General features: G+C 30.9%; 1 protein-coding gene and 1 long non-coding RNA gene across 5 annotated transcripts; both read right to left on the bottom strand.

Moving 5' to 3' along the window:
- Positions 1-512: 512 nt before the first annotated feature.
- On the bottom strand, positions 513-4,151 carry LOC105109527 (uncharacterized). 4 transcript variants are annotated; one of them, XR_839273.1, is made up of 8 exons: positions 3,953-4,150; positions 3,555-3,730; positions 3,385-3,446; positions 3,107-3,226; positions 2,098-2,247; positions 1,696-1,803; positions 1,405-1,588; positions 513-969 (listed from the first exon to the last, which is right to left on the bottom strand). It is a non-coding gene; the product is annotated as an uncharacterized LOC105109527 (long non-coding RNA). The 4 variants fall into 4 exon arrangements; XR_839275.1 differs by lacking the exon at positions 513-969 and having other exon boundaries at positions 1,039-1,588; positions 3,385-3,449; positions 3,953-4,151; XR_839274.1 differs by lacking the exon at positions 513-969 and having other exon boundaries at positions 1,039-1,588; positions 3,555-3,722.
- A 1,929-nt stretch (positions 4,152-6,080) lies between these two features.
- Positions 6,081-11,318, bottom strand: LOC105109526 (homeobox protein SBH1). The gene is made up of 4 exons (XM_011004262.1): positions 9,900-11,318; positions 9,261-9,504; positions 6,964-7,208; positions 6,081-6,478 (listed from the first exon to the last, which is right to left on the bottom strand). The coding sequence occupies exons 1-4, from the start codon at positions 10,317-10,319 to the stop codon at positions 6,275-6,277; spliced, it is 1,113 nt and encodes a 370-aa protein (XP_011002564.1). The 5' UTR covers positions 10,320-11,318; the 3' UTR covers positions 6,081-6,274.
- Positions 11,319-26,348: the final 15,030 nt, after the last annotated feature.

Below are 26,348 nucleotides of genomic sequence, written 5' to 3'. Positions count from 1 at the left end.
TAAAATACTTTATTATGACAAGATAAGTGAATCTAGATTAACCTAAACCAATCTAAAATCATGTTATTTTATTATTTTTATTTTAAAAAATTAAAATAATATTATTATAATAACAAATTATACCAAATTTTAATTAGATTAATTAAATCATATAAATTTACCAAATTAATTTCTATCTAATTTAATTTTAAACCCAGCCTACATCAAGTTTAATAATGAGTTTAATAATATTACTTTATTTGAGATCATCTCAAAATCATACCTATTATTTAAAATTTGACCAAGTTAATTTATCAAATTAATTTTTATTTAATTTAATTTAAAAATCAAATTAAGTCAAGTTTAATAACACTTATTTACATACTTAATTATTCTAAGATGAAATTACAACCATATAAATTCAATCTAAAACCATTTAGATACAAATTAAATAAACTGAATAGTATAATTATATGCTAAATAACAAAATTCAAATATTTTTCTAAAAATAAATTGATTGAAATTCTTTTTTTTTAATAATTTTGACATTTTTAAATCAAAACCATTCAAAAGACTCAATCAGACCTAGTCTCTAATTAACCATTTTGTTACGGCATAGTCAGACCCATCTTGACTTGATAGAATTTTCAAAAGTTGCAAGGGCATCTTGTCCTGGCATGAGAAGAGCGAACTTAGGCCATTGATCTTTACGTATTCTCAACATGTATGATATGTCGAAATCAAATGCCCACAATTTACGATGTGATGCTGACCTGCCAACCGTTCCTTTTCAACTCTTAAGCCTTGTGTTCTTGACCTGACAACGGTCATTATGTTGCCAAGCTTATAGCTTTAGCAACACGCATAATCCTGAGTGGGATTCCATGTGGCATTGAGTATCAATTCAACCTCAACAAATTTCACAGCATCAATGCCAAATTTCATCTTGAAATGCATATCGCAGAAATATTAATCATCGAATGGCTTGTCCTGAGGCAAATAGAGTACATTAGGCTGTTTTTTTGGTGTTACAGAACCAAAAAATACAGACAAAGAAGAGACAAAAATATAAACAAATAATTTTAAAGTAATTTTTTGTATATTTACATGTTTTCTCAGCATTAACAATTTTCATCTCCGAGAAAATAAAATCGCAACCCTAATAACCTCTTCAATTACCGATGCACAATTTGCAAAGGCTAAGCCATGTTCAAAACAACAAAAAAAGCCATGCCTAGGTTTTAACTACCCCACCAAACTTCAACTGTAAAAATTCCTAGCTCGAAGACAAAACTAGCATGCATGGAATGAACATCTTGGCCACGTATTTAAATCTTATAACACAAACAGCTAAGAAATGAATTATTTTGGTTGGCTATTCTCCTGTGAAAGGTAAAAAAGGATTCCTCATGGAATAGAGCTTACGCATGCGCTTCATCGTTTGATTGGAGTGTGCAAAAATCAAAGACGCAGAGACAGAGAGACATGCCTTTCCTTCTGCTGCACGAGCTGACAAAGCAATCTTCAACCCCAAACGCCTCACCTTCTTGTTTAATTCAATAGCATGATTTTGTGGTTAAAGACCATGCCTGACAGCACCACCTCTAAACTGTGATCCAAACATTAATGTTAGGCCCGCCTAACTAATCTTCAAGTTAAGGAAGCATTGACACTCAAATAAAACAAAGATCAACAAGGGTGAAAGAGGCTCTTTACCTGGGGCCACCGCAATGTTCCATACCTTGCTCGGCCAGTGCCCTTTTGTCTATATAGCTTTCTTCCAGTCCCACTAACCTCACCGGTTGTTTTAGTTGAATGTGCTCCCTGTCGACAAATCAATGGATACCAGTATCAGAGGCATCCACTTTTTAAAGAGGAAGGCTTCACGTGCAGGTAGCAGATTTTTTTTAAGAACATGAAAGTTGACCCAATTAGGAACAAAATACTTGTCCCGGTTCATGACACATAGCAAGATAAGAACTAGCAAGTCATCAGACAGCTTTTCATAATAAACAAACCCAACAGGTTTTATCAATGATATGATCAGGAAGAGAGTTCTTCATTTGTCATAATCCATTAATTTCTTTGAAGATTTTAAGCATGGTGGTTTGAGACTACCTATTGTTGTTTTGCAAGCTGCCATCACACAACACGAAGAATAATATCATCCCCAATAGGGAAATCAAAAAACATCACCAGCCAAAACCATTAAGCCCTTGTCCTAGTTATGAAACTTTGTCGCTGGAATTACAAGGTCCTGATAAAGTCCTGTATCACAACATCATGTCAATATAATATCCCTGACTGTAATTATTTAAAAAAGAAAAAAAGATGAAGTCAATTCAATTCAGAGCTATTAAAACTTATGCAGTGAATCAATAAGCCCGATAAAATAAATCCCATTCTCACAATTTTATGTATACAAGGAAAGAAAATAACTAAAACTGTATTTAAATCACTCCCATCAGTCAAAACTCACGATGCAGCATCAACCAGTAAGAAAACTGAACTTTTATTGGATTGTATTCACATGATATTGCATGTTCCATGGAAAAGATTAAACAATATCATGGAGGACACATAACATGCAAAAATAGGTGAATTGGCAGAAGGAAAAAAAATATTGCAAGAGTTAGAAGCCCCTTCAGCATGTGATTTTTTTCCTTTTTCCTCTTCCTTATAAATTTGATGGGGGAGAAGTGGTAATCATTAATAACAATCTGAAGTAAGATACAACTGTTTAAGAACTGAGGTCAAAACTATTCTACCTGCCTTTTCCTTAGTTTTTTTTTTCCTCATTTAATCAGGAAGCATCCAACTAAAATATCAGTCTAGAAAAAATAGCTAGATAACTGTATAACTGGACCGACTACACGACTGGGATTTGATGATATTGTGTAACCACACCAAAAGAGTTGAAACCAGAACCATATTAAGTTGTTGGTTCGAGAGTCTCTGTTCAGCAGCAAGTTAAAAAAATAAATGTTCCAATCCCAATCACCCTTTTATCATTTAATACCACAGGGAGGACTCCATTGAACTAAATGTGGAGAAATGCAAAACAAGTGCACAACATATCACTGCATTGCCATACAAGTGAAATTTAAACTCTCTTCATAGTCCGTACCTATGTCACATTGTGGCGTTACCACATTCTTTGCAGATAATAAATCAGAAGGAAACTATCCATCAGTAGATTCAGGTTGAACGCCGAAACCCTTCCATAAGCAAGGGAAGACCCCCCACCCTACATTAAAACATGCAATACCATCAGTTCATGACTTTATCAGTCGAAGCAAATCCAAAACGAGTTTTGACAAGGTGCACATAAATAACCCACATCCTCCAGGTTCAGAATTTGATGTGGGCGAAGAAGGAAAAAATTTAGAAACAATGAGTACAAACCTTGATAAAGCTAGAAGATTCTGCAGAAAATAAACAATCCCCGGAAAAATGTCCATACAAATCTGTTACAACAAAGGTAAACAAAATTTAAAAAAAAAAAGAAGCTAAAAGGCTAAAAATCTAAAAAAAAAAAAACACAGAAAAAATTCCAGGAAAGCAAGTTCCTTTACCATGAGAAGCTCGACATGATTGACTAGTGAGACTAGAAGAATCACCACGGCGACCAAGCCGAGAGCAGGGTCCAAAAGAACGCAAAATCCTTCTCGAAATCGACAGTCATAACTCTAACTACCTAGAAGCACAACTCCACTGATCCAAGCAAGCCAACGCCACTTCACCTGTTCATCTATTACTCAAAAAGTTCAGATTTTTCACTTTTTATACTAGTAATAAACAGAAATATTGAAACCCAGATTGGATTATTGACCATTAATTATGATAATAAAATTTCAAATTTTCATAAAGGAAATGAAAAAATAATTATAATGACTGCTAGGTGTTTGATAAAATGCTTCATCAAAGAATACAAAGGTAGCTCAGGATATGTTGCGGTTAAAAAGGAGAGTACCGTGAGATGAAACCTTGAATGTAGAAATGAGACCGATGATTAATAGTATTCGATCGTCCTCCAGCCGGAGAGGATCGTTTTTGAGAGAAAGGAAGCACTGTAAGAGTGGGTGAGAGGAGAGGATAATAGCAAAGCAAAAGCCCAAAGCTTTCTTCCCATGGGATTTCGTGGGAAGTTTAATGGGCCACTCCCCTCTTGACAAGAAGCCTTTGAGAATTATGGGCTGCTTTCAAAAACGAAACATATGCTGTTTTTTTTTTTAATTTTTTTATTTAAGATAATTCAATTAACTCATAACAAAATCTAAATTACAAATCAAAAAATTAACTCAAATTAATATAAAAAAATATTTCTTTGACCACAAAAAAACAATTAATTTTAAAATAAATTTATTTTAAGTTGATAGAGATTTTTTATTGAGGCATATTTTATAACAAGAAAATATGTAATATATAGAGTAGTGAACAAAATGACCATTCATTCAAAAATTAGCTTGGAATTTCAAATGAATAAAAAAAATCATCCATTTTCAATTGAATGAAAGCATCTTTCTACAAAAAGAAGTTTTCTTATGGTTTTTTTTTTTTTTCAAATGGAGAATTACAATAAGAACGCATAGAGCTTGTTCAGTCAAATCGCATGATGCATTATTTCATGATATTTAGATGATAATACTTGAGCATGCATGATAATAAAGTGTTAGCAAGCATGGTATTGATCTATTTATACCTTGTCTGCCGTCAATATAAATAATATTTTTTTTCTTCAAGAAGAAATGTTAGCAGCGAAGTTATTTTATCCAGGTTATGAAAAATATGATTTTATTACAGGTTCTATATATATATAATACTGGTAAATGAGGTATTGGAGGAAAATTTGAAGTTAAGTTTTAATATGATTTCTGTAGTTACATTTTAGGTATTAGAAGATGAAACTATGGATTTAATAAATGCATTGGTAGAGCATCCAAGAGAAGGGAAGAAAATCCATTTTCTTTCTGAATAATTACAAATCAAGGGAAGTAAGTATATTATACAGATGAAAAAAATTTGTGATTAGTTCGATGTATACATGGATGTCTTTTCAGTACTATGCAAAATATTCAAATTAATTATTCTCAAAAAATATAAAGTTAATTATTAAAAATACAAAACCTATCAACAGGCGTGAAGACTAGAGTAGATTATTATAGAGCTTGCAATGGATTGATAAGAGTATTGTTGCAATAAATTAAAATTACATGAGATTTAATTTTTTCTTGGAAATTTGTACTGAAAGTAGTTTGACTGGAATTTATTGAATTAGAAACTTTCCAAGGAAATTGAATCCATGGAGTTATTTATTGAAATTCAAATGAGATTGGTTATAGTAAAATCAGTAACATTCTAAAAACCTTTCTTCTCAATCTTGTTTCCTTTTAACAGATATTCTACTTCCTTTTTCCTTCAAAATAAACTGTATCGTAGAACTAACATCAAATCCCCAGTTCGAGATCCAAATAAACCATAGCAGGAATGTTACAGTGCTTGTGCTTTATCAAATGAGAATCTAGTAACTTCTCATTCCCCTATATACAATGTAACAGATAGAGCCATTAAATTAGATCTAACCCTGCAAGTCGACCCTTCAAAGCCTGGTGGTCTCCAGACCCCTACCAAGTTACCAGATAGGGCCCCTTTTTCCAGACTAAATCCCAGAATTTTGTCCAAAGTAAATACGAGACCGTTATTGAACTCCCCTCTGGGAAGTTTCAAGACTCCCACAAGGACGTGTGCAAGCAGCAGACACATAACATGATGATCAACAATCGAAACAATAAAGACTAGCATGAAAACTTGATGAATAGAACATCGACCATCGCATGAGCAAGAGCTCATTTCAGCCAAAAAAGAATCAGTGTAAATGGGAAGTGGAGCCATATGCAACGACAACAAACGTTGAAACTGTAAGCTTCAATTTGATATCCATGGCTCCAAAACAGGCTTAAGCGGGATATAATTCATGCAAGTACAATAGCAAGGAGCCCCCAGTTGATAATTGACATTTCTTTATGCCCTGAAAGTCTAAAACCTAGCAGGAACCAGGCACCTATTTGACCACACCCATCCATAAACACCACTTGAGAGTTGAGAACATTACTATACTATATATATGTATATACTTGAGAGACGGGCTGGTTTCACAGCATTCAACTACATTAGATAGCCTCCGGATGCATAAAAGTACACAACATATATAATTTGCATGTCAAATGGGGCAAGTGTATTAAGAATTTCACTTGCATTCCAGCAGTAAAGATCAATCATGTATCATGAATGATCTTCAAAGCAGTGTGGGAGAGATGTCCATTGGGAAAGGATTGCCCAAAACATTATCCATGTAGTAATGAGGATGGCCGGCATCCATCACCACAAACTGCATGTCTTCCGATGGTTTCCAATGTCGTTTCCTTTGGTTAATGAACCAGTTGTTTATTTGCTTCTGATCCAGACCAGTGGATTCAGCAAGGGCCAGCTTCTGCGACTCCTGTTGACGCATAAAATAGCTAAAAGATCTATGAACAAAAATATGCATAAACAATTGTCAAACATAATGTAATCTCCCACACAAAGTGACGAAGTATCTAACCACCTACTTACAAGAGCTGAATTACTTGTAGTTTGCACTTCAAAATAAAATTCCACTCGGCACAAACAAATTTGTGAGAAAAGGTTTGAGAATCATCCGCAGCGACCAAAAACGTCTTTGAAAAAACAAGTAAATCTAAAACCAAGGGGTAATCAACCGAGGGGAAGCAAACTAGGGTTAATTTAGATCCAGTAAAAAGTCTTCATGAACCACTTGTCGCGTGAAACAGAAGCCAATGATGAGAGAAAGGAGAGGAGAAAAATTAGCTTTTACAGTGCTATGACATGAAGAGGGACATAAATGCTTCCCCGGCTTCTAATTCTTGCACTAGGGCGCAACAAAATATGGGATTGACGAAGTTCGGTGACCAAGAACATACATACCGATGGATATGGCCATTTGTAATGCCTGCTCCACCAATCCAGCAGCTGTTGCCTGGCTTCTTTCGGTAACTTCCCTTTCTTTCTCTTTTTCATGAACTCCTGCTTGAGACTGCCTAAATATCCACTGTACCTGCGAAGTAGCTGCCCCTTCAGTTCTTGATCTTCAGCTTGAGGATCTATGAAGTTGTTGTTCACATCAACCTCTTCTTCAGATGACACATTCCTATCATTGCCATCACCACAACCTGATGACAACATAAATGAGTTAGCAGCTCAAAACGCATTAAAATGTCCAATGAGAAGTTACCGCAGCAACTAGCATGATATTTTCTTAGTAACTGTGTGTTGAAAGACAGTAAAGCAGCACCCATACTGCTGCTGCAACAGGAAAACCCTACTCCATTACCACTTACATATGGAACTATACAATTATTTAAACTTCCACCATTTTCATGAAAACGAGGGAAGCTCGTCCTTCAAATCTATTTACTAGTTCGTACTTTTTTCATGAATTACAAGGCAAGAGTCAGTAACACATTGAATGACAGTTGATTCTGATGAACCATTCTTAAAACTCTAATCAAACAACCATTTCCCTAAAAGGTTTATGAGAAGTATTGGAGTAAACTATACTATAGCAATAACCTAAGACAACGAAATAGATCCTTGCATCAATGAGTCAGGCTTCATGAAAATAGATAGACAAAACTCAGGCAGATTAGGGTTTCGTTGTTAAGATTGAAAAACAATCCACAAACTCTTACACCTTGTTCACGCTCATGCGATCCAGCATTAATTAAAGAATCATGGCAGTATCACTGTACCAACTAGCGAGCATGAATGAAGTCCATTAATATTTAGGAGATGCAAATAAAACGTATTGCATTTTAATTACAACAAATGGACTTACTAACAGTCCAAGTCCATTAGAGGCCTATAACTGCTCGTTTTCCGCCTCTGTGTATCTTGCTCCGAAGCCATCAAAGTTCGAAGAATATATGAATACATCTTAATCCAAAGAGGACTGCATTACTGTCCATGCAGAACCAGATAGACCATGAAATTCTACCTAGATGCAACATTTAACACACAACACTCTTATAAGAAGACACTTACCTTGTAATAAGGTTGGAAATAAGCTCACAGATTAATATAACTCTAATTTAGCTATGATATTATTACTTGTATTACAGAAATCTTTCAAGAGGGAGAGACAACGTCCCTTAAATACAAGATTATCACTACAGTTCATTATGAGAAATAAATGAAAGATTGTGAATCAAATTTAATCCCTTGACATATATTGTGATTTAGGTATCCTATGGGAGAACCCACTCCAATTCTAGCAATACTAGTGAATTTGCTGTCAAAAGAACAAAAGAAGACACTACAAGCAGTCCTGATTTCCATAAAATACACAACCACTAGTGAAAAGGTCCTTTTACAATGGATGCAGATCTCCTTCACAAATCACAAGTCATCCGCCTCTAATCGCATCACTCCCATCCATGTTTCCGTCGTCCTCATAAGTTTTAAGCTCGTGATCCATAATCTGAACACTAAAATTCTCAAGGAACCCTATAAATATTAACACTATTATCCCTCACCTCGCTAAAATATGATCACTTGTGTAATCTCATGTATTTTCAAAACTTTAAACATTCAAGCCCTGCAATTGCCATCTTATCAGCGAGATGCATGCGTTGCTTTTTACGAAGAATCTTCTATGCAATCGAGACTCTATCAGCCAGATATTAAACTAGCAATCTTCAAAAGTACTTAAAATTGTATGGCAAAAACGCATATAAATTATAAGAACCTAGCTTTCAACAACAGTACTAGTACAATATTGATTGGAAATAAATGGGTCAATATCTACCAATACAGGAAGTAGAGTTGAAGAAAAACAAAACAAAATACACAAGCACCGAGAAGAGAATCAAATCAGAGAACATCAACCCTACCACCGCATCGACGTTCAGCAAGAAAGACCGTCTTCTCTATGGATACCCTACCACCTCAAACAGTTCCATCTAGGGAAAGGAAAAAAAAAATGTACATGCCAGGGAAATAAATATAACAGCACCCACTTGGGGAAACAAGCTCTTCGATGTTGTTAATTAATCCTTCTTGGAAAAAAACACATGCATGAAGTCCTATTAGTATTTTATTAAAGAATTAAATCAACAATAATAAACAAGTTAAAATATTTTAATTTGGAGCTCAAGAGACCTTAACACACCGAGAGAAGGGGAGAGAGGGGAGGCGGTGGGGGTAGAGGGAGAGGTTATAATCACCAGAAATTGGAGATGAAAGAGTTAGAGCTTTGAATTGACACTCAACCCTCTGAAGAAACAACATGGCTTCCTTTAATGGTTTAGAGAGCTCTTGCTCATACTTGGTCAGCATCTCACAGTAAGCCTCCATGAATTGGTCAAGGGCTGGATCTTCACCGATGCAGCCTGTGTTAGCGGGGGGCATAGAAGCAGCCGATGCGCAAGCTTCTTCTAACCTAGCCACCACTTCAGGTGGTGCTCCAACCTGAAGAAATACTGACATGTGAGATATATATATATATATACACATATCCCATGAATGAAAGGGGAAGGAAGGAAAGAGAAGAACTAATTAAGCTCATGTCTCTATCATGTGCATTTGCTTAAAAGGGTTTGACCTCACTTTCTTTGCAACAGAATTTTCTTGGATGCATCAAAAGAACCCCGAAAAAGTTTAGGAATTGGGAGATGTTTACTACTTGGATCCATAATTACAAGAACTTTTGGCAAAATTTGAGGATAACTGAGTTAGTCTACTTCCGCAAGAGAGTGTTGCAACTAGGCATGCATGATAGCAGAAAGAAACACAAATATATTTATGTGTTTGGGGTGTTAAGTTAATAGGGTTACAGAGACTGGACATTCAGCTCCGTTCTTCACCTTTTGACAATTAGCATAGGCAGCAAGGAGACGATGGTAGTGAGGATGAGCCATAATTTTGGCCTTAACAGAAGAACCACTACCATCATTGTTATCCATGAAATAACACCCAGTAGCAGTGACCGTGTTGTTGTGGTTGTGATCGTCGATAATCATAGAAGAAGAGCCACTTGCATTACTATGTATACGGTTATGGCCTTGATTGTTTGTAGGAGGTAGAGGAAGGAATAAGGTATTTGATATTGACGAATCGCCCTCATTAACCCGATGATTATGATGATGATGCTGATGATGAGCAGAAGACGAAGAAGACATGAGAGGCGTCATCATCATCATAGGGCATAGTCCATTACTGTTGTCTCCAAAAGCCATCATACATGAAGTGGTACTTGAACCACCATCACCACCACCACCCTCCATTATCTCTCTCTCTCTCTCTCTCTCTCACTATCTTATCTTTTTCTTAGTTGTTCACTTGTGTGCCTTGCAACTTGGTAGCTACTAGTGAAGTATTAGTAGTAGTACAAATTTTAACCCCATGACCCCCCTTCTCTCTCTTCTTCTCTCTTTTTCTTCCCACCTACCTATGCAAAACCTTGTATTTTCTTTGCTCAAAAAGTGGGGTGTGGTATTATTATTGTGCAGTGCCCTCCCGGGATTTATGCCTCAAAGAACAGACTTTTTCAGAGAAATCCTAAATAGTAATAGTGTAGATAGAAGTAGCAAAAGAGTCAGTATCTTGTTATATGTTGGTAGGAGGGCTTGGCGCTATCTTGGCAAGCGAGATAGGAGTCTCTGTCTGCCCAAAAAGACTGCACAGATTTCCTTCGGAAAATGAGCGAGGGAGCGAGTTTCTGGTCTTTAAAAAGAAAGGGGTAATAGCAGAGTGCACGCGAGAGAGAGAGAGCAGCAGCAGGAGGTGTGGCGGTGGGTTGATAGATGATAAAATGATAGGAAATATTTGGGTTATCTTAGAGGACTGTTCCCAAACTTTACCTTCCCAATGAAAACTCAAGTGTCTACCTCCCTCTTTTCTTGCACTGCCACTGCCATTACTGGCAAAGAGAGAGAGAGAGAGAGAGAGAGAGAGAGAGAGAGCCAAAGTTGCGAAGAAAGAAAAATATGAACGATCAAATCGAGGAAATATGAGAAACCAGCCACGAAAGAAATCTGCCTATAGTCTCTATGTGGTGTAAAATGGAGGTTTTGATGGGGGCACGGTTATCAATATAACCCTACACAAGTCTCTTCTCTCTGCCTCTCTCTCTCTCTCTCTCTCTCACTCACTCACGTACAGTATCTGGAGTACACTACAATTTCTTTCTTCCTTTCATCTCTAATATTTAATGCAGGGGTTGATAGCAATTTGTCCATTAATATTCTCCCTAACTTATATGCTGTCCTCTTCTCCGCCTTAACCTTAACCCTAGGGCCTTAAACTCCCAATGTTATGCCCACCCACCATCTCCCTTCTTCTTGTTCATCTTTCTGTTTTTTGCTGTGACAGTGGCCACACCTGTCCTTGTTGTTTTGGTGGGCTTCGAGCTCTTTAATGCCAACCCTCCCCAACTCACCATGCCATGTTATTTTTTCACAAATCTCTTGTGAAGAATAAATCTCGATGATAAAAAAATATATATGCTAAGTGAAAGTCCTAGTTGGTGACCTAACCCACGCTACGGAGGTCGCGTCGGATAAAGTTCTTTCAACATAAATAAATAAAAATTTAGGTTACATTATATCCAAATTATGGCTTTTTATTTGGCTCATGACTCAAGTTAATGTGCTTTGGATAATTTTTATAATGTTTAGAGACAACTCAACAAGTAAAAATATAATATAATTTTTTAATTTTAAAAAAATAACTTAACCATACTAAATTAATTTATCTAATTAATAATTTGGATCTTGAAATTTATTAAATTTAAAATTAATTAATAATTTGGATCTTGAAATTTATTGAATTTAAAATTTTTATTTTTTATTTAATTATATAATAAAAAATTTAATATTTACAATATCAAACATCAACTAAATATTAAAATATTTATTTAAGATAACAATAATACTAAATAAATTAAATTAAATTATGAAACTCTTTTGTTAACATGATTTTTTCTAGTTTAGGAACTAAAAGATGATATTTATGTTTTATATAGTAAGTTGAGAAATATATGAGTTTATGAATAAAAAAATTGATAATATTAATTAAATATTCAAATAAAAAGCTACTTTTTTGGTATAAAGATAAATATACTTATAAATCTTTAACACGTATCATTATTTTATTTAGAATGCTTTCACTCATCCTATCCTTGGCCAATTGTTATTGCTGACAACAATTTGTTTCCATTTTTATAAAACTTGTATTTGTGGGAACTAATCAATTTAACTTTATGATCGCAGATAATTAATAATAATATAACTTGACTTGAAATAAATTAAAAAATAAATATTTAATGTGGAATTTTTTATATAAACATCAAAATAAAATATATTAAATTAATTTATTCTAACCTCTCCATTTACATGTTTGATTACAAGACCACATTGACATCATAAAAAAAAATTATAAAAAATTATAATATTTAATTATCAATAACTTTAATATTTAATGATGAAATTTATAAAAAAAAATAAATTAAAAAAATTACTCAAACAACACTATTTAACCTACAACAGCATGTTATATGTCACATTTTGTTATGTTTTTTAATTATTTATATTGATTAGAAAATTAATCTTTAAATTTTTAAAATTAAAAACTTATTTTTTCTAGTTATTGTGACCTGAAAAACATCTCAAATATGCTTTAAAATTTTTTATATACCACTTACTAGATCTAAAATAACTTAAAAATAAAAATTAATTGAATAAAAAAATATAAGCATGGCTCGATCTTATTTTCCAGACATGTTGATACTAAAAATGTCATGTTTTGTAATTTAAAAGTAATTATTTACCAACTTTCTCTATTTTTAGCTAATTTTATGTGACTTTTTTTCTTATTTATAAAACTCTTGAATTGAAATGTTATAAGAATGAATTTTTTTTATGAAATAAAAATTACAGAGACTAAATAAATTATAAAGTAAGAAAAAAGAAAATAGATAAACGAAATATATCTTTTTTATAACGAATTTGAGATTGACCATAGAGTTTTTACTTGTTTTGCATATTGGTCATCTTTTGTTGATTTTTTTCTGTCCTTTACAAGTTTTAAGAAATTGGTCATTGATTAAGTCATGAAAGATTGCAGTTGAAAAGAGTGCGGGGGGTGAAATGAAAGAAAAAATCTGGGTTATTTGGATTGCTTCAATATTTTACCTAGATAATTTAGTAATTTTTTTTTATTTCCTCCAGTGAAATTTCTTGATGCATTAATTTGACATGTGACATCTAGTAATTTCCTTCACCAAGTAGTTTTTTATTTTTAGACCCCTACTAAAAGAATCCATGTTATATAATTTCGTGACATATGTGAAAACAATACAAGGAATTAAACAAGCACGAGAGCATAGAATTCCGACGAAGAGCCTCCCCTTATAAACAAATATGATTCAGAATTTCTCTATTAAATATTTTATGTCACAACAGTGAGTCTATCTATAAAGTTTATTATCTATTTAATAAACTCAGAAATCAACCTAAATAAACTAGATAATACAAAATAAAAGAAAAGGTAATTAAAAATAAAAGACTAGGTTTATTAGTGTTTTTTCAGAGATGTTTCTCGACGTTTGCTAACTTTCTAACATAAATACATACGAGAAGGTTTGATTTTCAGTTTTATCATTTATTGTCCGATTAATTAATTACAGCTTCACCTGGAGACGTGTACCTTAATACATGGTATGATTTTAAAGCAGCTTCACCTGGAGACGTGTACCTTAATAAACCACCGACATAACAATATCTTCTGTAATACATGGTATGATTTTAAAAATATAAACCACCGACAAAACAATAACTGATATTTTGTAATACATGGAATTCAGAAGTGAGCATACAGAATAGAAGTGATGGAATATCTATAATATAACCTCAATGAGTCAAGGATTTATGCTCTGTTTGTTGACCCTCAGTGTTCAAATCTCGAAGCCATGCTCGAGAATTTTTATTCTCCTGGACGTATCAAATTAGTACAAAGGTGTCCAAGAGATGTGATCTCATCTCGATCAACATGCAAAAATACCTTCCAATTCCACAAAATTGACGTTTCACAGGGCCCTAAATCCCCCTTTTCAGAAAGTGTATTTCTTTTAAAATTAGGGGAATCACATTCTCTAGGGTTTGGACGTAAAAAATATATTTTTATATGGATGTTATTATTATAAATATTAAAAAATAATATAAATTGCTTTTTAAAATTTAATTTTGTAATTTAAGTTATTAGATTGAGATAATTTTTTAATATAATATTAAAATTTTAATAAATAAATGATTATAAGTTTGAATCTTGTCATTAATTTAATTTATTTAGTAAAAAAAAGTATAATATAATATGAGTTTATACAAATTTTAAGTTCAAATAATTTTTATTTAAAGAGATATATTAAAAAATAATATAAAAAATATATTATAATCTTATTTTATAATTGAGATATATTAAAAAATAATATAAAATATATATTATAATCTTATTTTATAATTTAAGTTATTGAATTAAAATGATTATTTGAGAGTAAAAAATATTGAATTATATAATGTGATTTTATAAATCTAGGAAAAATTTCTGCTTATAATAAAAAAAATTATTTTTTAAATTATTTTGATATACTAATGTCAAAAATATTTTTTTAAAATAAAAATATTTTATTTTAATATATTTATAAATTAAAAAATACTTTAATCCATATCTGCTATCATAATCCTAAAAACAGGAAAAACACTGCCACATTTATGTTGTCTCTACCTTGTAAGCATTTTTATGACACCCATGTACTGTTCAATCGTCATTGATGTTTGGTGGACCGATATTTTTATAAATTTTGCATGCCTTGCATTTTCTCAACACCCTGTTTGTCACGAGCAGTTACAATTTTTATTCTCCTATCAAGTTATTTATGTCTTCCACCCAGAGATTAAAATCATTTCAGTATATTATCTTTCGAAATATGTGATCATTTACATGATTTTCTATAAACACTAATATTGTCAAAGCAAACTAATTTGAGTTTTGATGGTAAAATTATAAATTTGTTTAAACGTGATGTATTTTTTATGATAAATCATGTTAAACAAATAATATAATTTTTCATTTTAAAAAATATACTCAAATAATCACAGTTTTTAATTTATAATATATAAATAGATATAAAACAACTGAACCACTCATCAATGACATATTTGTAATTATAGAGGTGTTTAAAAGTGTAATCCCACTCATCAATGACATATTTGTAATTATAAAGGTGTTTAAAAGTGTAATCTTTATTAAAATAATTTATTTAATTTTTTTTTAATCAATACATTAAAATGGTACAAAACACTAATAAAATTTTAATTTAAAATATAAAAATTATTTTTAAAATATAAAAATAAACAGTAGATATTTCTATTGTCATTTCTATGCAACAATGGCAATGGCTGTAAAAGATCTGAAATACAGGCTGCAATTAAATTTATATTTTTATTTTATAATTCCCTTTGGACCGCACAACTAGTTTTCTGGTATACCTTTGGTTTTTAACTGAAGCTTTTTATCCTTGACCGTAATTATTGTAGTTGTGACCATAATTGTAAAAGTACTTTTGTGTTAAAATGAAATTCAAAGATCCAGAAGTCTCGATTTATGGTTTCTAGCTTTTGATTGCCAAATGTCCTTTAAAATTCTACCAAAAGAAAAGCTAAGGCCCCAAAAGTTCATTTTTTAAAAGAAATAAAAACAAATACCAAATATTTTTCATTGGTGAGTATAGTTTAAATATCATAGAATTTCTACTATTATTCATAATTAGAGCAATTATATCTAACTAGTATAAAATTATATTTATTTACTTAATAGTGAAGTGAGGGTAAGGCTTCAAATTTATACATGTTTATTTTATTTTATATTTAATTTTTATTAAATAAATAAAAATGATAAAATTTAAACTTGTAATTACTTCATCATTAAAACTCTAATATTATATCAAAAAATTATCCCATCTAAACACCTAAATATTAAATAAAATTTTAAAATGAAATTTATATTATTTTTTAATATTAAAAAATAAACACTTTTAATAAGTGTTTATTCTATCTCATAGGTTGCTTATAATATAGCGTAGAAGGTCTTGCGTGCTCATTTGATGGGTACAAGATCATTTGGAGGATTTTATTTTCTGTTTATTTAGTATTTCTAACAAAATTTAAAATTTAATTTTTTTATTTTTTTCCAATTAATATGATTTTAATATTTTTTAAAATAAAAAATATCATTAGTATAAATTTTAATATAAAATATTATTTAAAATATAATTATAACCACACTCCAAACAAGCTGTACTTCTTAATTTCACATAATACCTATTTTTAACTAGAAAAAAAAGATATAATCCATCTATTAAATGTTCATATGACAGCGTTTAGATATCACATTTTTAAGTTTGGTTAGGAGAAAAAAATATGATTAGTCTACTGATAAAGAAGGTCTCTCAGGACTTGACCGGCGGAGAAAAATGATCTTGTACTTGTATAATTCACGGCTATCATTTTTAAGACTTTCATGCTATCTCGAAACGTGATTTAACCTATATTTTTAAAAAATATATAAAAAAATTATTTTTTATTTTTATTAAAATTTAATATAATTTATACATTTTTAATTGTTTTAATATTTTAATATTAAAATAATTTTTAAAAAATAAAAAAATATTATTAATATATATTTTAATATAAAAATTATTTAAAAAATAATTATTATTACAGTACCAAATACACTCAAATATAACCAGATTTTTCTTTTTCAGAAAAGTCCATTTGAAGGGAGAGATTGCGGTGTTTCAGTGTTTCTAATTAATTATATATATATATATATATATATTTGTTATCTGTAATACAGACGCAATTTTTACAGACTATATAATGAAAAGAAGAAGAGATATCTAATATACTTTGTCTTTATATTTATTTTAATTAATCAACTAATTTTCATTGATTAGAACATAAATATTTCATTTTTAACGTCGTTTTTATTTTTTTTGTTAACTGTAACTACTTATTTGACATTTGGTAAATTCACTAAATTAACTGTGGGCTGAAATGAAATGTTTTTTTTTTAAATGTTATTATTTTGGTTTTTTTCTTTTAACAGACTATTTTTATAAAATATTGCATGGGCAAATTTTTCTTTTGAATTACATCCAATCACATCTCGCTCAATTTTGACGAGATTAACCAGGATTTGATAACATCAATTTTCAAATTATTTTGAAATAAAACCTAGAACATATTGTCATGTTAATTTTGTACGATGTTTGTTTATATAATAAGTTTGTGTTTTGTTCTAATTATAATTTTTAAAATATTTAATTAATCAATAAATGGTATAATTTGCATAGATCCCACTTAAAATTCTATTTTTAAACTCTAAAGATATAATTCATAGTTATTCTTGGATTTATTTTTTAAAGTCGCAATTCATAAACCACCTTCACATCCGTACTAGTATTTGATATTATCTTACACGATGTTTTTAAAAATAATTTTTAATTAAAAATACATTATTTTTTAAAGTTTTTTTACCCCAACCCATCAACACTACTAAAAACACAAAAAACAAAAACTCATTAATTTAATATTAAAAAAAATTTCAAAAAAATACTTAAAATAAAAAAAATCATCACTCCCTAAAACACAACTAAGATTTGTGGCAGTGAAATCAGCAAAAGAAGAAAGATGAACTTAAAAAAAAGACAAGTAAATTGCACGCTGTAATCTAATCTGATCTCCATGAACTGTAAAAACCCGGACCCCCTTATCCTACCTCTGTTCACAGAACACATGTGCACTCGACGAACAAGCCATGGACAGGTGAAGACAAAAAATAAACAGAAGGGAGAAAAAATCTTCTGGCAAGATTGAAAATATGTAGCTTTTCTTACACCCTAATTATTAGCTGAGTCACAGTCATAGCATCTAATCCAAGCTGTGTTAGCAGGGGGAAAAAGTGGGTTACCGCCGTTTAAAAAGCTGATAAAGGTTGTGGGACAGTCCGAATGTCTCTTCTCAACACGGCTGTTCGCAAGATTTAAGTTTTTTTTCTTTCTAAAATCATCTTCTCTACATGTTCATATAATTTTAATTTGCTGAGGTTGAAAATAAAATCTTTAAAAACAATTCCCATACACAATGGCAGCTCTAGCCTCTAGCTTCATGGAATCATGGCTTCTAGCTCCACTCGTCTCGAGCAAATTGTCTCCTCGCTCTTCCTCGTCTAATCCCAATCGCCACCAAAATAGCGGTGCTGTAATCATTAATTGTGATCATGAATGATTTCGCATCTTGATAAAGTCAGCTGTTGATAGATAATAAATTCACTGGTTTGCAGGAAATATGTTCATGCAGAACGCTCCCAGAGCGCAAATTCGTGATGACATATTATACAAATAATTTTATGTATAACATTTTAAATACAATAAATATTACATTATTTGATAGATAATAAATTGATTAGAGTAGAGAATAAATTTGAAGGAGTGAATTAAATTCATAGATGAATTATCAAATATTTACATTTATCATTTATTTAATTTTTTTTAAAGATTACAAATATTTTTATATAAAACAATTTACTTAGAACAAATAACCGTTAATTAAGAATGACAAAATGTGTACAAAACCCTCCACTCTCTGTACATGACTAGTGAAATAGTAACTAAGTACTTCTTATTAGTACTCTTGTTGTGCAGTCCAAGAGGCATGCATGTAGCTTGGAATAATTTTTGTGCTGTTTATTTTTGCCTTTTTAAAGTTTCTTTTTAAATAATTTTTATTTTATTTTTCTGCTTTAATTTATCTTCTTGTATTATTAAATTATTTCGATGCCAAAAATAATTTTTACAATTAAAAATATATTATTTTAATATATTTTTAAATAAAATATAATTTCAAAAATAATATCTACCACACCCAAAGCTATAACTGTGAATAAAAAATAAAAAAAAGCATGCAGTGCTTTCTTTTGTTTTACATGGTGAATCTTGATTGAATTCGTCCTTCATGTGCTGTCTTCGGTCCCTGGTTCTTATTACTCATGTTTAAAATTCCAACTTTAGTCCCTTAACTTTGGTTAACTCTGTTTTTTTTCCTGATCTATTGGTTTTTCTCTATGCTCTTGCTGCCTTATAGTGTTATAAAATCCAACCCGATTCAGCAATAAAAAAAACTATTTTTATTAAAAGGATGATGTTCTATTGTTTTTTTTAAAATAAAAAACAAAATATATTAGGTCAACTTATTAACATGAGATTTAACCTTACCTTACATGGAACTTAAGCTAGGAATGAAGTTTAATAACTTTGTTATTAGAAATAATCAAACATAGAGATTAGAAACTAGACAGTGTTGAACAAGAGTGAAAAGACTAATTATATATATTTTTAAAAATTAAGGATTAACAAATAAATTAGCCAAGATATAAAATTACATGTTATTTCTATTTTCTTGAGTCTCTTTGTAATTTGTAATATAGTGGTGGTTGTTTTTAAAAATATTTTTATTTTAAAATATATTAAAATAATATTTTTTTATTTTTAAAAATTATTTTAATATTAGTATATTAAAATAATATAAAAATATCAAAAAAATATTAATTCAAAACAAATAAAATTATTATTTTTTAAAACACTTTCAAATTAGCTATGAAGGGATTTGATGCCAACTCAAAGTGACGACAACTCCAAGTGACGAGAGACCAAGGAGTGGTCAGGGTTGGCCTGGTCTCAAAGATTGAGATTCTTGCCATCTCACCCTTTAATGATTGATTTATACAGTCCTTATTTTTTGAGAGATTTTAAATCCATCCCTGTGAAGTTCAGATGTCATCCATCCTCTCAGTACCTAAAAGATGTTTTCTTCATTTTTCTAGATGCTATTTGTCATTGCCTTACTATTATTACATGTGTTTGGATGTTTATGGCATAAATAAAAATTAAATTTATATTTTTTAGTGTTTTTTTAATGATTTTAATAAATTGATGTTAAAAATAAAAAAATATTTTAATATATTTTTAAATAAAAAATATTTTTGAATAGTATCCTCCACCACAGGTTCAAACACTAATTTAATATTCCCAGGAAAGCAGAAAAAAACTTCATGGAAGGATAATGAATTTCCCTTTGTTTCTTCAAAAGAAAACCTAGTTTAATGCCCCTAAAATAAAATTCATTACTTTATTTTTATACCTGTAAACGGTTGAGTAAATGCTTATCTCAAAATCTTTTTAAGAAATTAAAATCTCAGCCTTTCCGACCTTGAATCCTCGATTGCTTTATATCCTAACCCCATATATTTTATATTTTTTCATGGTTTTGATATGATGATATAAAAAATATTATTTAATATATTTTCAATTAAAAAAATTATACACCCATATCACTAAACACATGTTTTACATGCATAGTATATATAAATACACTTTAAAGAGAAAATAATTGTTTGATTTCCATCACATGAATGCATTTTTCCTTTTATTTTACTGCTCAAATTGTCGTTTAATATACAAGTTTCCTATTCTGGGCATGGCCCAGTTTAAGAAAATACCTACTGAAAAAACATAAATAACGCAGGCTAGTGTGCTCAATCAAGAAAAGGGTTGTGTGCACCAAGGCAAGCAAGGTTGGTGCATGTCGTGTGCTTGTGTGTGTATATATATATCTATATATATTTATACACACACACACCCAAGCATATAATCTACCAATTCAATTAAAAAAATTATACACCCATATCAGTAAACACATATTTTATATGCAAAGTATATATACACTTTAAAGAGAAAATAATTGTTTGATTTCCATCACATGAATGCATTTTTCCTTTTATTTTACTGCTCAAATTGTCGTTTAATATACAAGTTTCCTATTCTGGGCATGGCCCAGTTTAAGAAAATACCTACTGAAAAAACATAAATAACGTAGGGTAGTGTGCTCAATCAAGAAAAGGGCTGTGTACACCAAGGCAAGCAAGGTTGGTGCATGTCATGTGCTTGTGTGTATATATATATCTATGTATATTTTTATACACACACACACCCGAGCATATAATCTACCAGGAACAGAAAAATCCCAGAGGTCCGCAAGTGGCATGATCTATCTGGGTCCAGGGAATGTGTGGTTCCTCTGGTGGAGTCCAAGTTGGACACCTTTAATTATTATTTAATATTAGATATTAATATAGAATTATTTAAATGTTTTGTTTAATATCTTAAATTATTGAATCAAAATGATTCTTTAATAAATATTAAATTATTAACAACCAAACAATCAGAAAGTTCATCTAATATTTTGTGCTTAAGTTTGCAATGATTACCGAGTTTATATAGATTTCAAGTTAAATAGTTATTTGACAAATATTAAAAAAAAGGACTCAGCTCCCTATCACATTCAAGTTCTTGTGGAACACAACTCTCAAATTCTTTTCTTTTACAATTTGCATTTGATACGAAGAATCAATGTCAGATTTCAGAAGGAGAGAACCCTAAGCTTTGTTCCGTGTCTGATCCATTAGCTACGTAAATTTTGACACCATATCGGTGGTCTGCAGGGGTTGGGGTTACCAGTATAACAAATAGGAAGGACAGAGAGAGAGAGAGGGAGGGAGGGAGGGGATAGTGAATTTTAGTGAAGTGTCACAGTACGCGAATCCGTCACAACAGGGTAAGAATAAGAGAAAAGCAAGAAAGAAAGCAGAGAGAGAGAGAGAGAGAGAGAGAGACGTCATTACTAGAGGTGTATGCAAGTGTGTGGAGGTTTTGAAGGGTGTGGAGAGCAGAGAGAGGCAGAGGCTATAATAATATTGGGAAGGGAAAGGAAGGGACAGCAAACCCTAGCTAGGCAGAGGCCCTTTCAACCTACTATATTATTAGCTTTTCTGATTTTCACTTTACGTCTTTTCTATCAACAGTTGCATGATATAACGTAAAGGGTTTTCTTCTTTTTCAATTTTATATGTTCTTCCCCTTCAAAGTTTATATATATATATAAACAAAAACAAAACCAAGCCTTTCTTGTTTCTTATTATTAGATATTAAACGCAGATAACCCGGACAAAACACAAATTATAAGTACACGGGTGGTGGTTTTAATATTATTTTTCAAAAAAATAAAATAAAATAATTTATTTTTTTAAGATCAAAATAAAATTTAACTTGGTCAATCAGATTATAAGTTGGTATATTAGTTGAATTTAATCTAATTTATTTTAAAATCTAATACAATAATTAAATTTCGGATTAAATGGATCATAGACTTTAATGATATTTTTATAACATCTTACCTAATTTAACTATTATTAGTTTAAGGGTTTAATCAATCAAAAGTAATCAAGCACATTTACCAATAAGTTCTTGGCTCAAAGTCAACAAATTCTCGATATCAGTTTAGATTCTCAATATTTATATTCCATGAAACAAATATTTAAATCATTCATATAGTAAACATCTATTTGATTACCGAGTTTATTATTGTCCGGAATCAAATGATAGATTGTGAGAGATAAATCCTTCATAATTAAATTAAATATGCACCAAATCAACTTGAATATGAATAAATTATTCTTTAAAAAATAAAATACCTTTCCATATATAGAAGAAGAAAATAATAATTTAGCTTAGAAACAGCTATATTATCTTTCACAAGAGATATTCCACAAGCTATCACTTCTGAAAATGTTCGTCCTCTATATTTCTCTAATCCTCTTATGAGCAGTCATAATCGACAACAACATTAAAAACAACGAAGACGACAAGCCAGTAATGTAAAGTGTGTTCCGTAGGTCAAGAAATTCTAAAATCTCTTGGACGCTGTTAAGCCAAATTATTTTATCTTGTCCCACTCAAAGGGTGCAAAAGCCATTAAAAATATACAAGCCGCTCCCCAACTCCGATTTCTCTGCTTTTGTTTTTTGAATTACCGCATTAAAATGCTGTTCTTCTTCCTTGTATTTTTACGTGTTAAGATGTGTTTTTAAAATATATTTAATATGAAAAAAGAATTAAATTTGTATTTTTTAAAAATAATTTTTCGTGATTTTGGTGTAGTAATTTTTTAAAATTATTATACAATACAATACTAACCACTTAATAATTAAACTAGATGGAAGTGCATGCCAACTTGGCTTGCAATAAGGATTTAACTTCATTGATGATGCTCAAATTAAATTGGGATATGATTTTAGTTTACCATGTAGGGTTTCTTATCCTGTCATTTTTAGTTTGTGTGGGTAAGTTATGTTGAATTTAATTGGATGGCTTCTTTTTAATTTTTTATATATGTCAATCGGGTTCAAGACTTGAGTTTGAGTCGAGTGAATTTATATTTGAATTATTAGTTTAATTTAAATCATTATTTAAAAAAATAAAAGAGACCTTGGCTTGATAAAAAAATTTGAAGATGGACTCGACCCGAATTACATTCTTAATTAATTAGATGGTTTCCTTTTCTTTTTATATCAACTGAGTTGAAGACTTGAGTTGCTAGTTGGGTGAATTTATATATGAATTAGCAAGTTAATTTGACAAAACCCGAATTATATTCTTAATTAATGGATGATTGAATTGATACCAGGTTTCACAACTAGGCTGAAAAGGGAGTCTTCTTTTGCCTTTTTTCGTGTCTTTGTTATGCGGTAGGCGAAATCATGTTAATCTTTGAACATTCAATCTGGCCACTTGTGATGAGGTGTGTGTTATTAGGAAATAAGGTCTCTTATTGGTGAAAACTCGATCGAAGAAGATGAAGGCCACTGTCTCATTGTTCTTTGACGATATCAAACATCAACAATTCAACTCTAACATAAGTTTTGATATGCCATAAACAGAAAAGCTTCTTGACTTCGAGGTGCAATGGATCTTTACTTGGGCTTCTTTTTAGTCGTCATATAATCATTCATTCACACAGGGCAGACAGTTGAGAACCGTAGTGCTTATTGCATGGCCATTCAATAGATTACACCAGCACAACCCACAAGATTGTTAATGAAAAAAGGTTCCATGGCTGCTGCTCAAGATTTATAGAGACCGCTGGGAGGGAAGATCTCAGAACGAAACACAACAATCCTGGCAATCAGAGTACCCTAGTCTGATAGTTTTATAAGAATAGCAAAGAAGATGGTGTGTAGTATTACAATATAGAGGTTATTTTTTAAAGTGATTTCATTTTAAAATATTAAAGATAATTTTATTCAAATTTTAATTTTTTTTATCATTATCATATCAAAACTATTTAAAATCATAAAAATATATATTTAAAAAGCATAAACAAACAATTTCAAATTCTAAATGGAACCCATAATTGAAGTGCAAGAGAGAAACAACTAATTATCATGATCAAATTAGCTATTTAGTATTGTTCTCTACTTACCTTGGAATCCAATTAATGATACTTTAGTTTGAAATTCTATCTTTATTGTAAACAGAGAACGTCCATTCCTGTCAAATTGAGCTACACGTTCAGATTAGTCGCCCAACAACAACACAAGGAAGGGCCACCGGCGTTGTCGTTTTAGTGTCATGGGACCCGGCCTGACTTAACGGGTTAATTCAATGACCCATCGATCTGCAGCTACGCATGACAAGTCAGCTTGATTACCCGTTTACTCAAGACCTGGCCTGGCAAGTCACTTGCTGCACTAATTTCCGCCATGGTAAAATATTTCTGTATGAACCTGCAAAATTAGAATGATACTTCAAGTACAGGATATAATTACTAGCTGAGCTTAAATAAATTAAGTAGAAGGCCAACTGGCCATGATCAGACCTTGGCTAATCTTCTGTTTACAGGTGTTGGAGATTATAATTTGTCATTGGAATTGTGTCAAGACTAGTGTGAATTGTGAAGGGGGAGATTGATGTCAATACGTGTTTAGGAGAACAAGTGTTTATATCCTTCAGAATTGTCAATAAAAGCTAGGGTGATTCGATCCTGCTGCTCTAATCCTCCAAAATCAAGTTTTCCAAACATTTTCAATGGCCTAGATATTGATCAAGGTGTTGTTCATATCTTCTTGATTAACTTTGTGAGCATACTAAGTATTTGATTTTGTTTGATAGTGGGATTATAATTATTTTTTAAAGTACTTTTTTAGAAAGATATATAAATAATTTATTTTTATTTTATAATTTATTTTTACCATCAATATATCTAAATAAATTAAAAATATTAAAACAAATAATCTTAAGCAAAAGGAAATTAAATCTTAATAAAAAATAAATTGAAACTCATTTAATCATTTAAACGGTATCTTTATTAAATTGTTTTTTACTAGTACTCTATTTGTAAAAAAATAAAAAAAATTATTTGATTTAAGTGATAATAAAATAAAATAAATATATTATTGAAATAATTTTGGTGTGAATTTGTGTTATTATCAAAACAAAAAAATATAATAAAACATGTTTTTTTTTAAAATTTTTTATTTCAAGATAGTAATCAAAAGCTAGTCAATTCAGTAGTGTCTTCGAATCTATACAAAAATAAAATACTAGACATAGGTTGAAAATAGCATAAATAACGAGCATGAATTTGTTAAATATAGAAAATATTAATCGAGTATATATATTTTGTTCCTTCAAGAAATGAAAATCATATAAACACCCATTGATCAACGTGCAGCGCAAAGGGGCAAGTAATGAAAGAATTGGAAGATTTAACAACATTCCATGAGCGTCCATACATGGATGAAGTTGTAAAGATATCTGCTTGATGACAATCGCATGCTTGTGTTCCTTGACAGCTTATAAAATGAGCTGTGGGCCTCAGATTAAAGGTCTTGCTCGCAGCAACAACTACTTGATTACTCGAGTTTAATGATAATTGCATGCTTTCGTCCATTGACAGCTTAGAAAGGCACCAGGATACTGTTATCTTGTGCATTGCCATAGGAAGCAAGAAGTTCCGTGGAGGTCTTAAGCATGGAGATAATAATTAAAGTAGCTACTAATGATTTTGACAGCAAGCAAGAAACCCTACGGTCAACTTATCTGATGCAACTCAGAGGCCAATATTATTGGCAAACAGTCAATGAACTTAAACCACCATTGGGACGTCATGATCAATACAAAGTACAGTCAACTTGTAGATTAAAGAGAAATTAACCCTCAAGGGAAACCACTTTGAATGGTGGGGTCATAGATTTCTTTTCAAAATTGTATGTGCACCAGCACCACATAAGCGAAGATCTTCAATCAATAATCCAACCACTAATTTCATTCATAAAGTTGGAAGGCACCACTGTCGGTTTCTTTG

The sequence above is a fragment of the Populus euphratica genome, unplaced genomic scaffold, assembly GCF_000495115.2.
Source record: "Populus euphratica unplaced genomic scaffold, PopEup_1.0 scaffold220.1, whole genome shotgun sequence".
Taxonomy (NCBI): domain Eukaryota; kingdom Viridiplantae; phylum Streptophyta; class Magnoliopsida; order Malpighiales; family Salicaceae; genus Populus; species Populus euphratica.
The sequence above is the reverse complement of the archived record's forward strand: the minus strand, read 5'-3'. Positions and strand labels throughout refer to the sequence as shown.

Bases quoted from the DNA above. Each gene is read 5' to 3' on its own strand.
- LOC105109526 (XM_011004262.1), bottom strand. From the start codon at position 10,319: ATGGAGGGTGGTGGTGGTGATGGTGGTTCAAGTACCACTTCATGTATG. The intron at 7,209-9,260 runs GTGATTATAACC...TGTTGTCATCAG, and splicing joins TCTTTCATCTCCAATTTCTG to GTTGTGGTGATGGCAATGAT. The intron at 6,479-6,963 runs GTATGTATGTTC...ATGCGTCAACAG, and splicing joins ACAAATGGCCATATCCATCG to GAGTCGCAGAAGCTGGCCCT.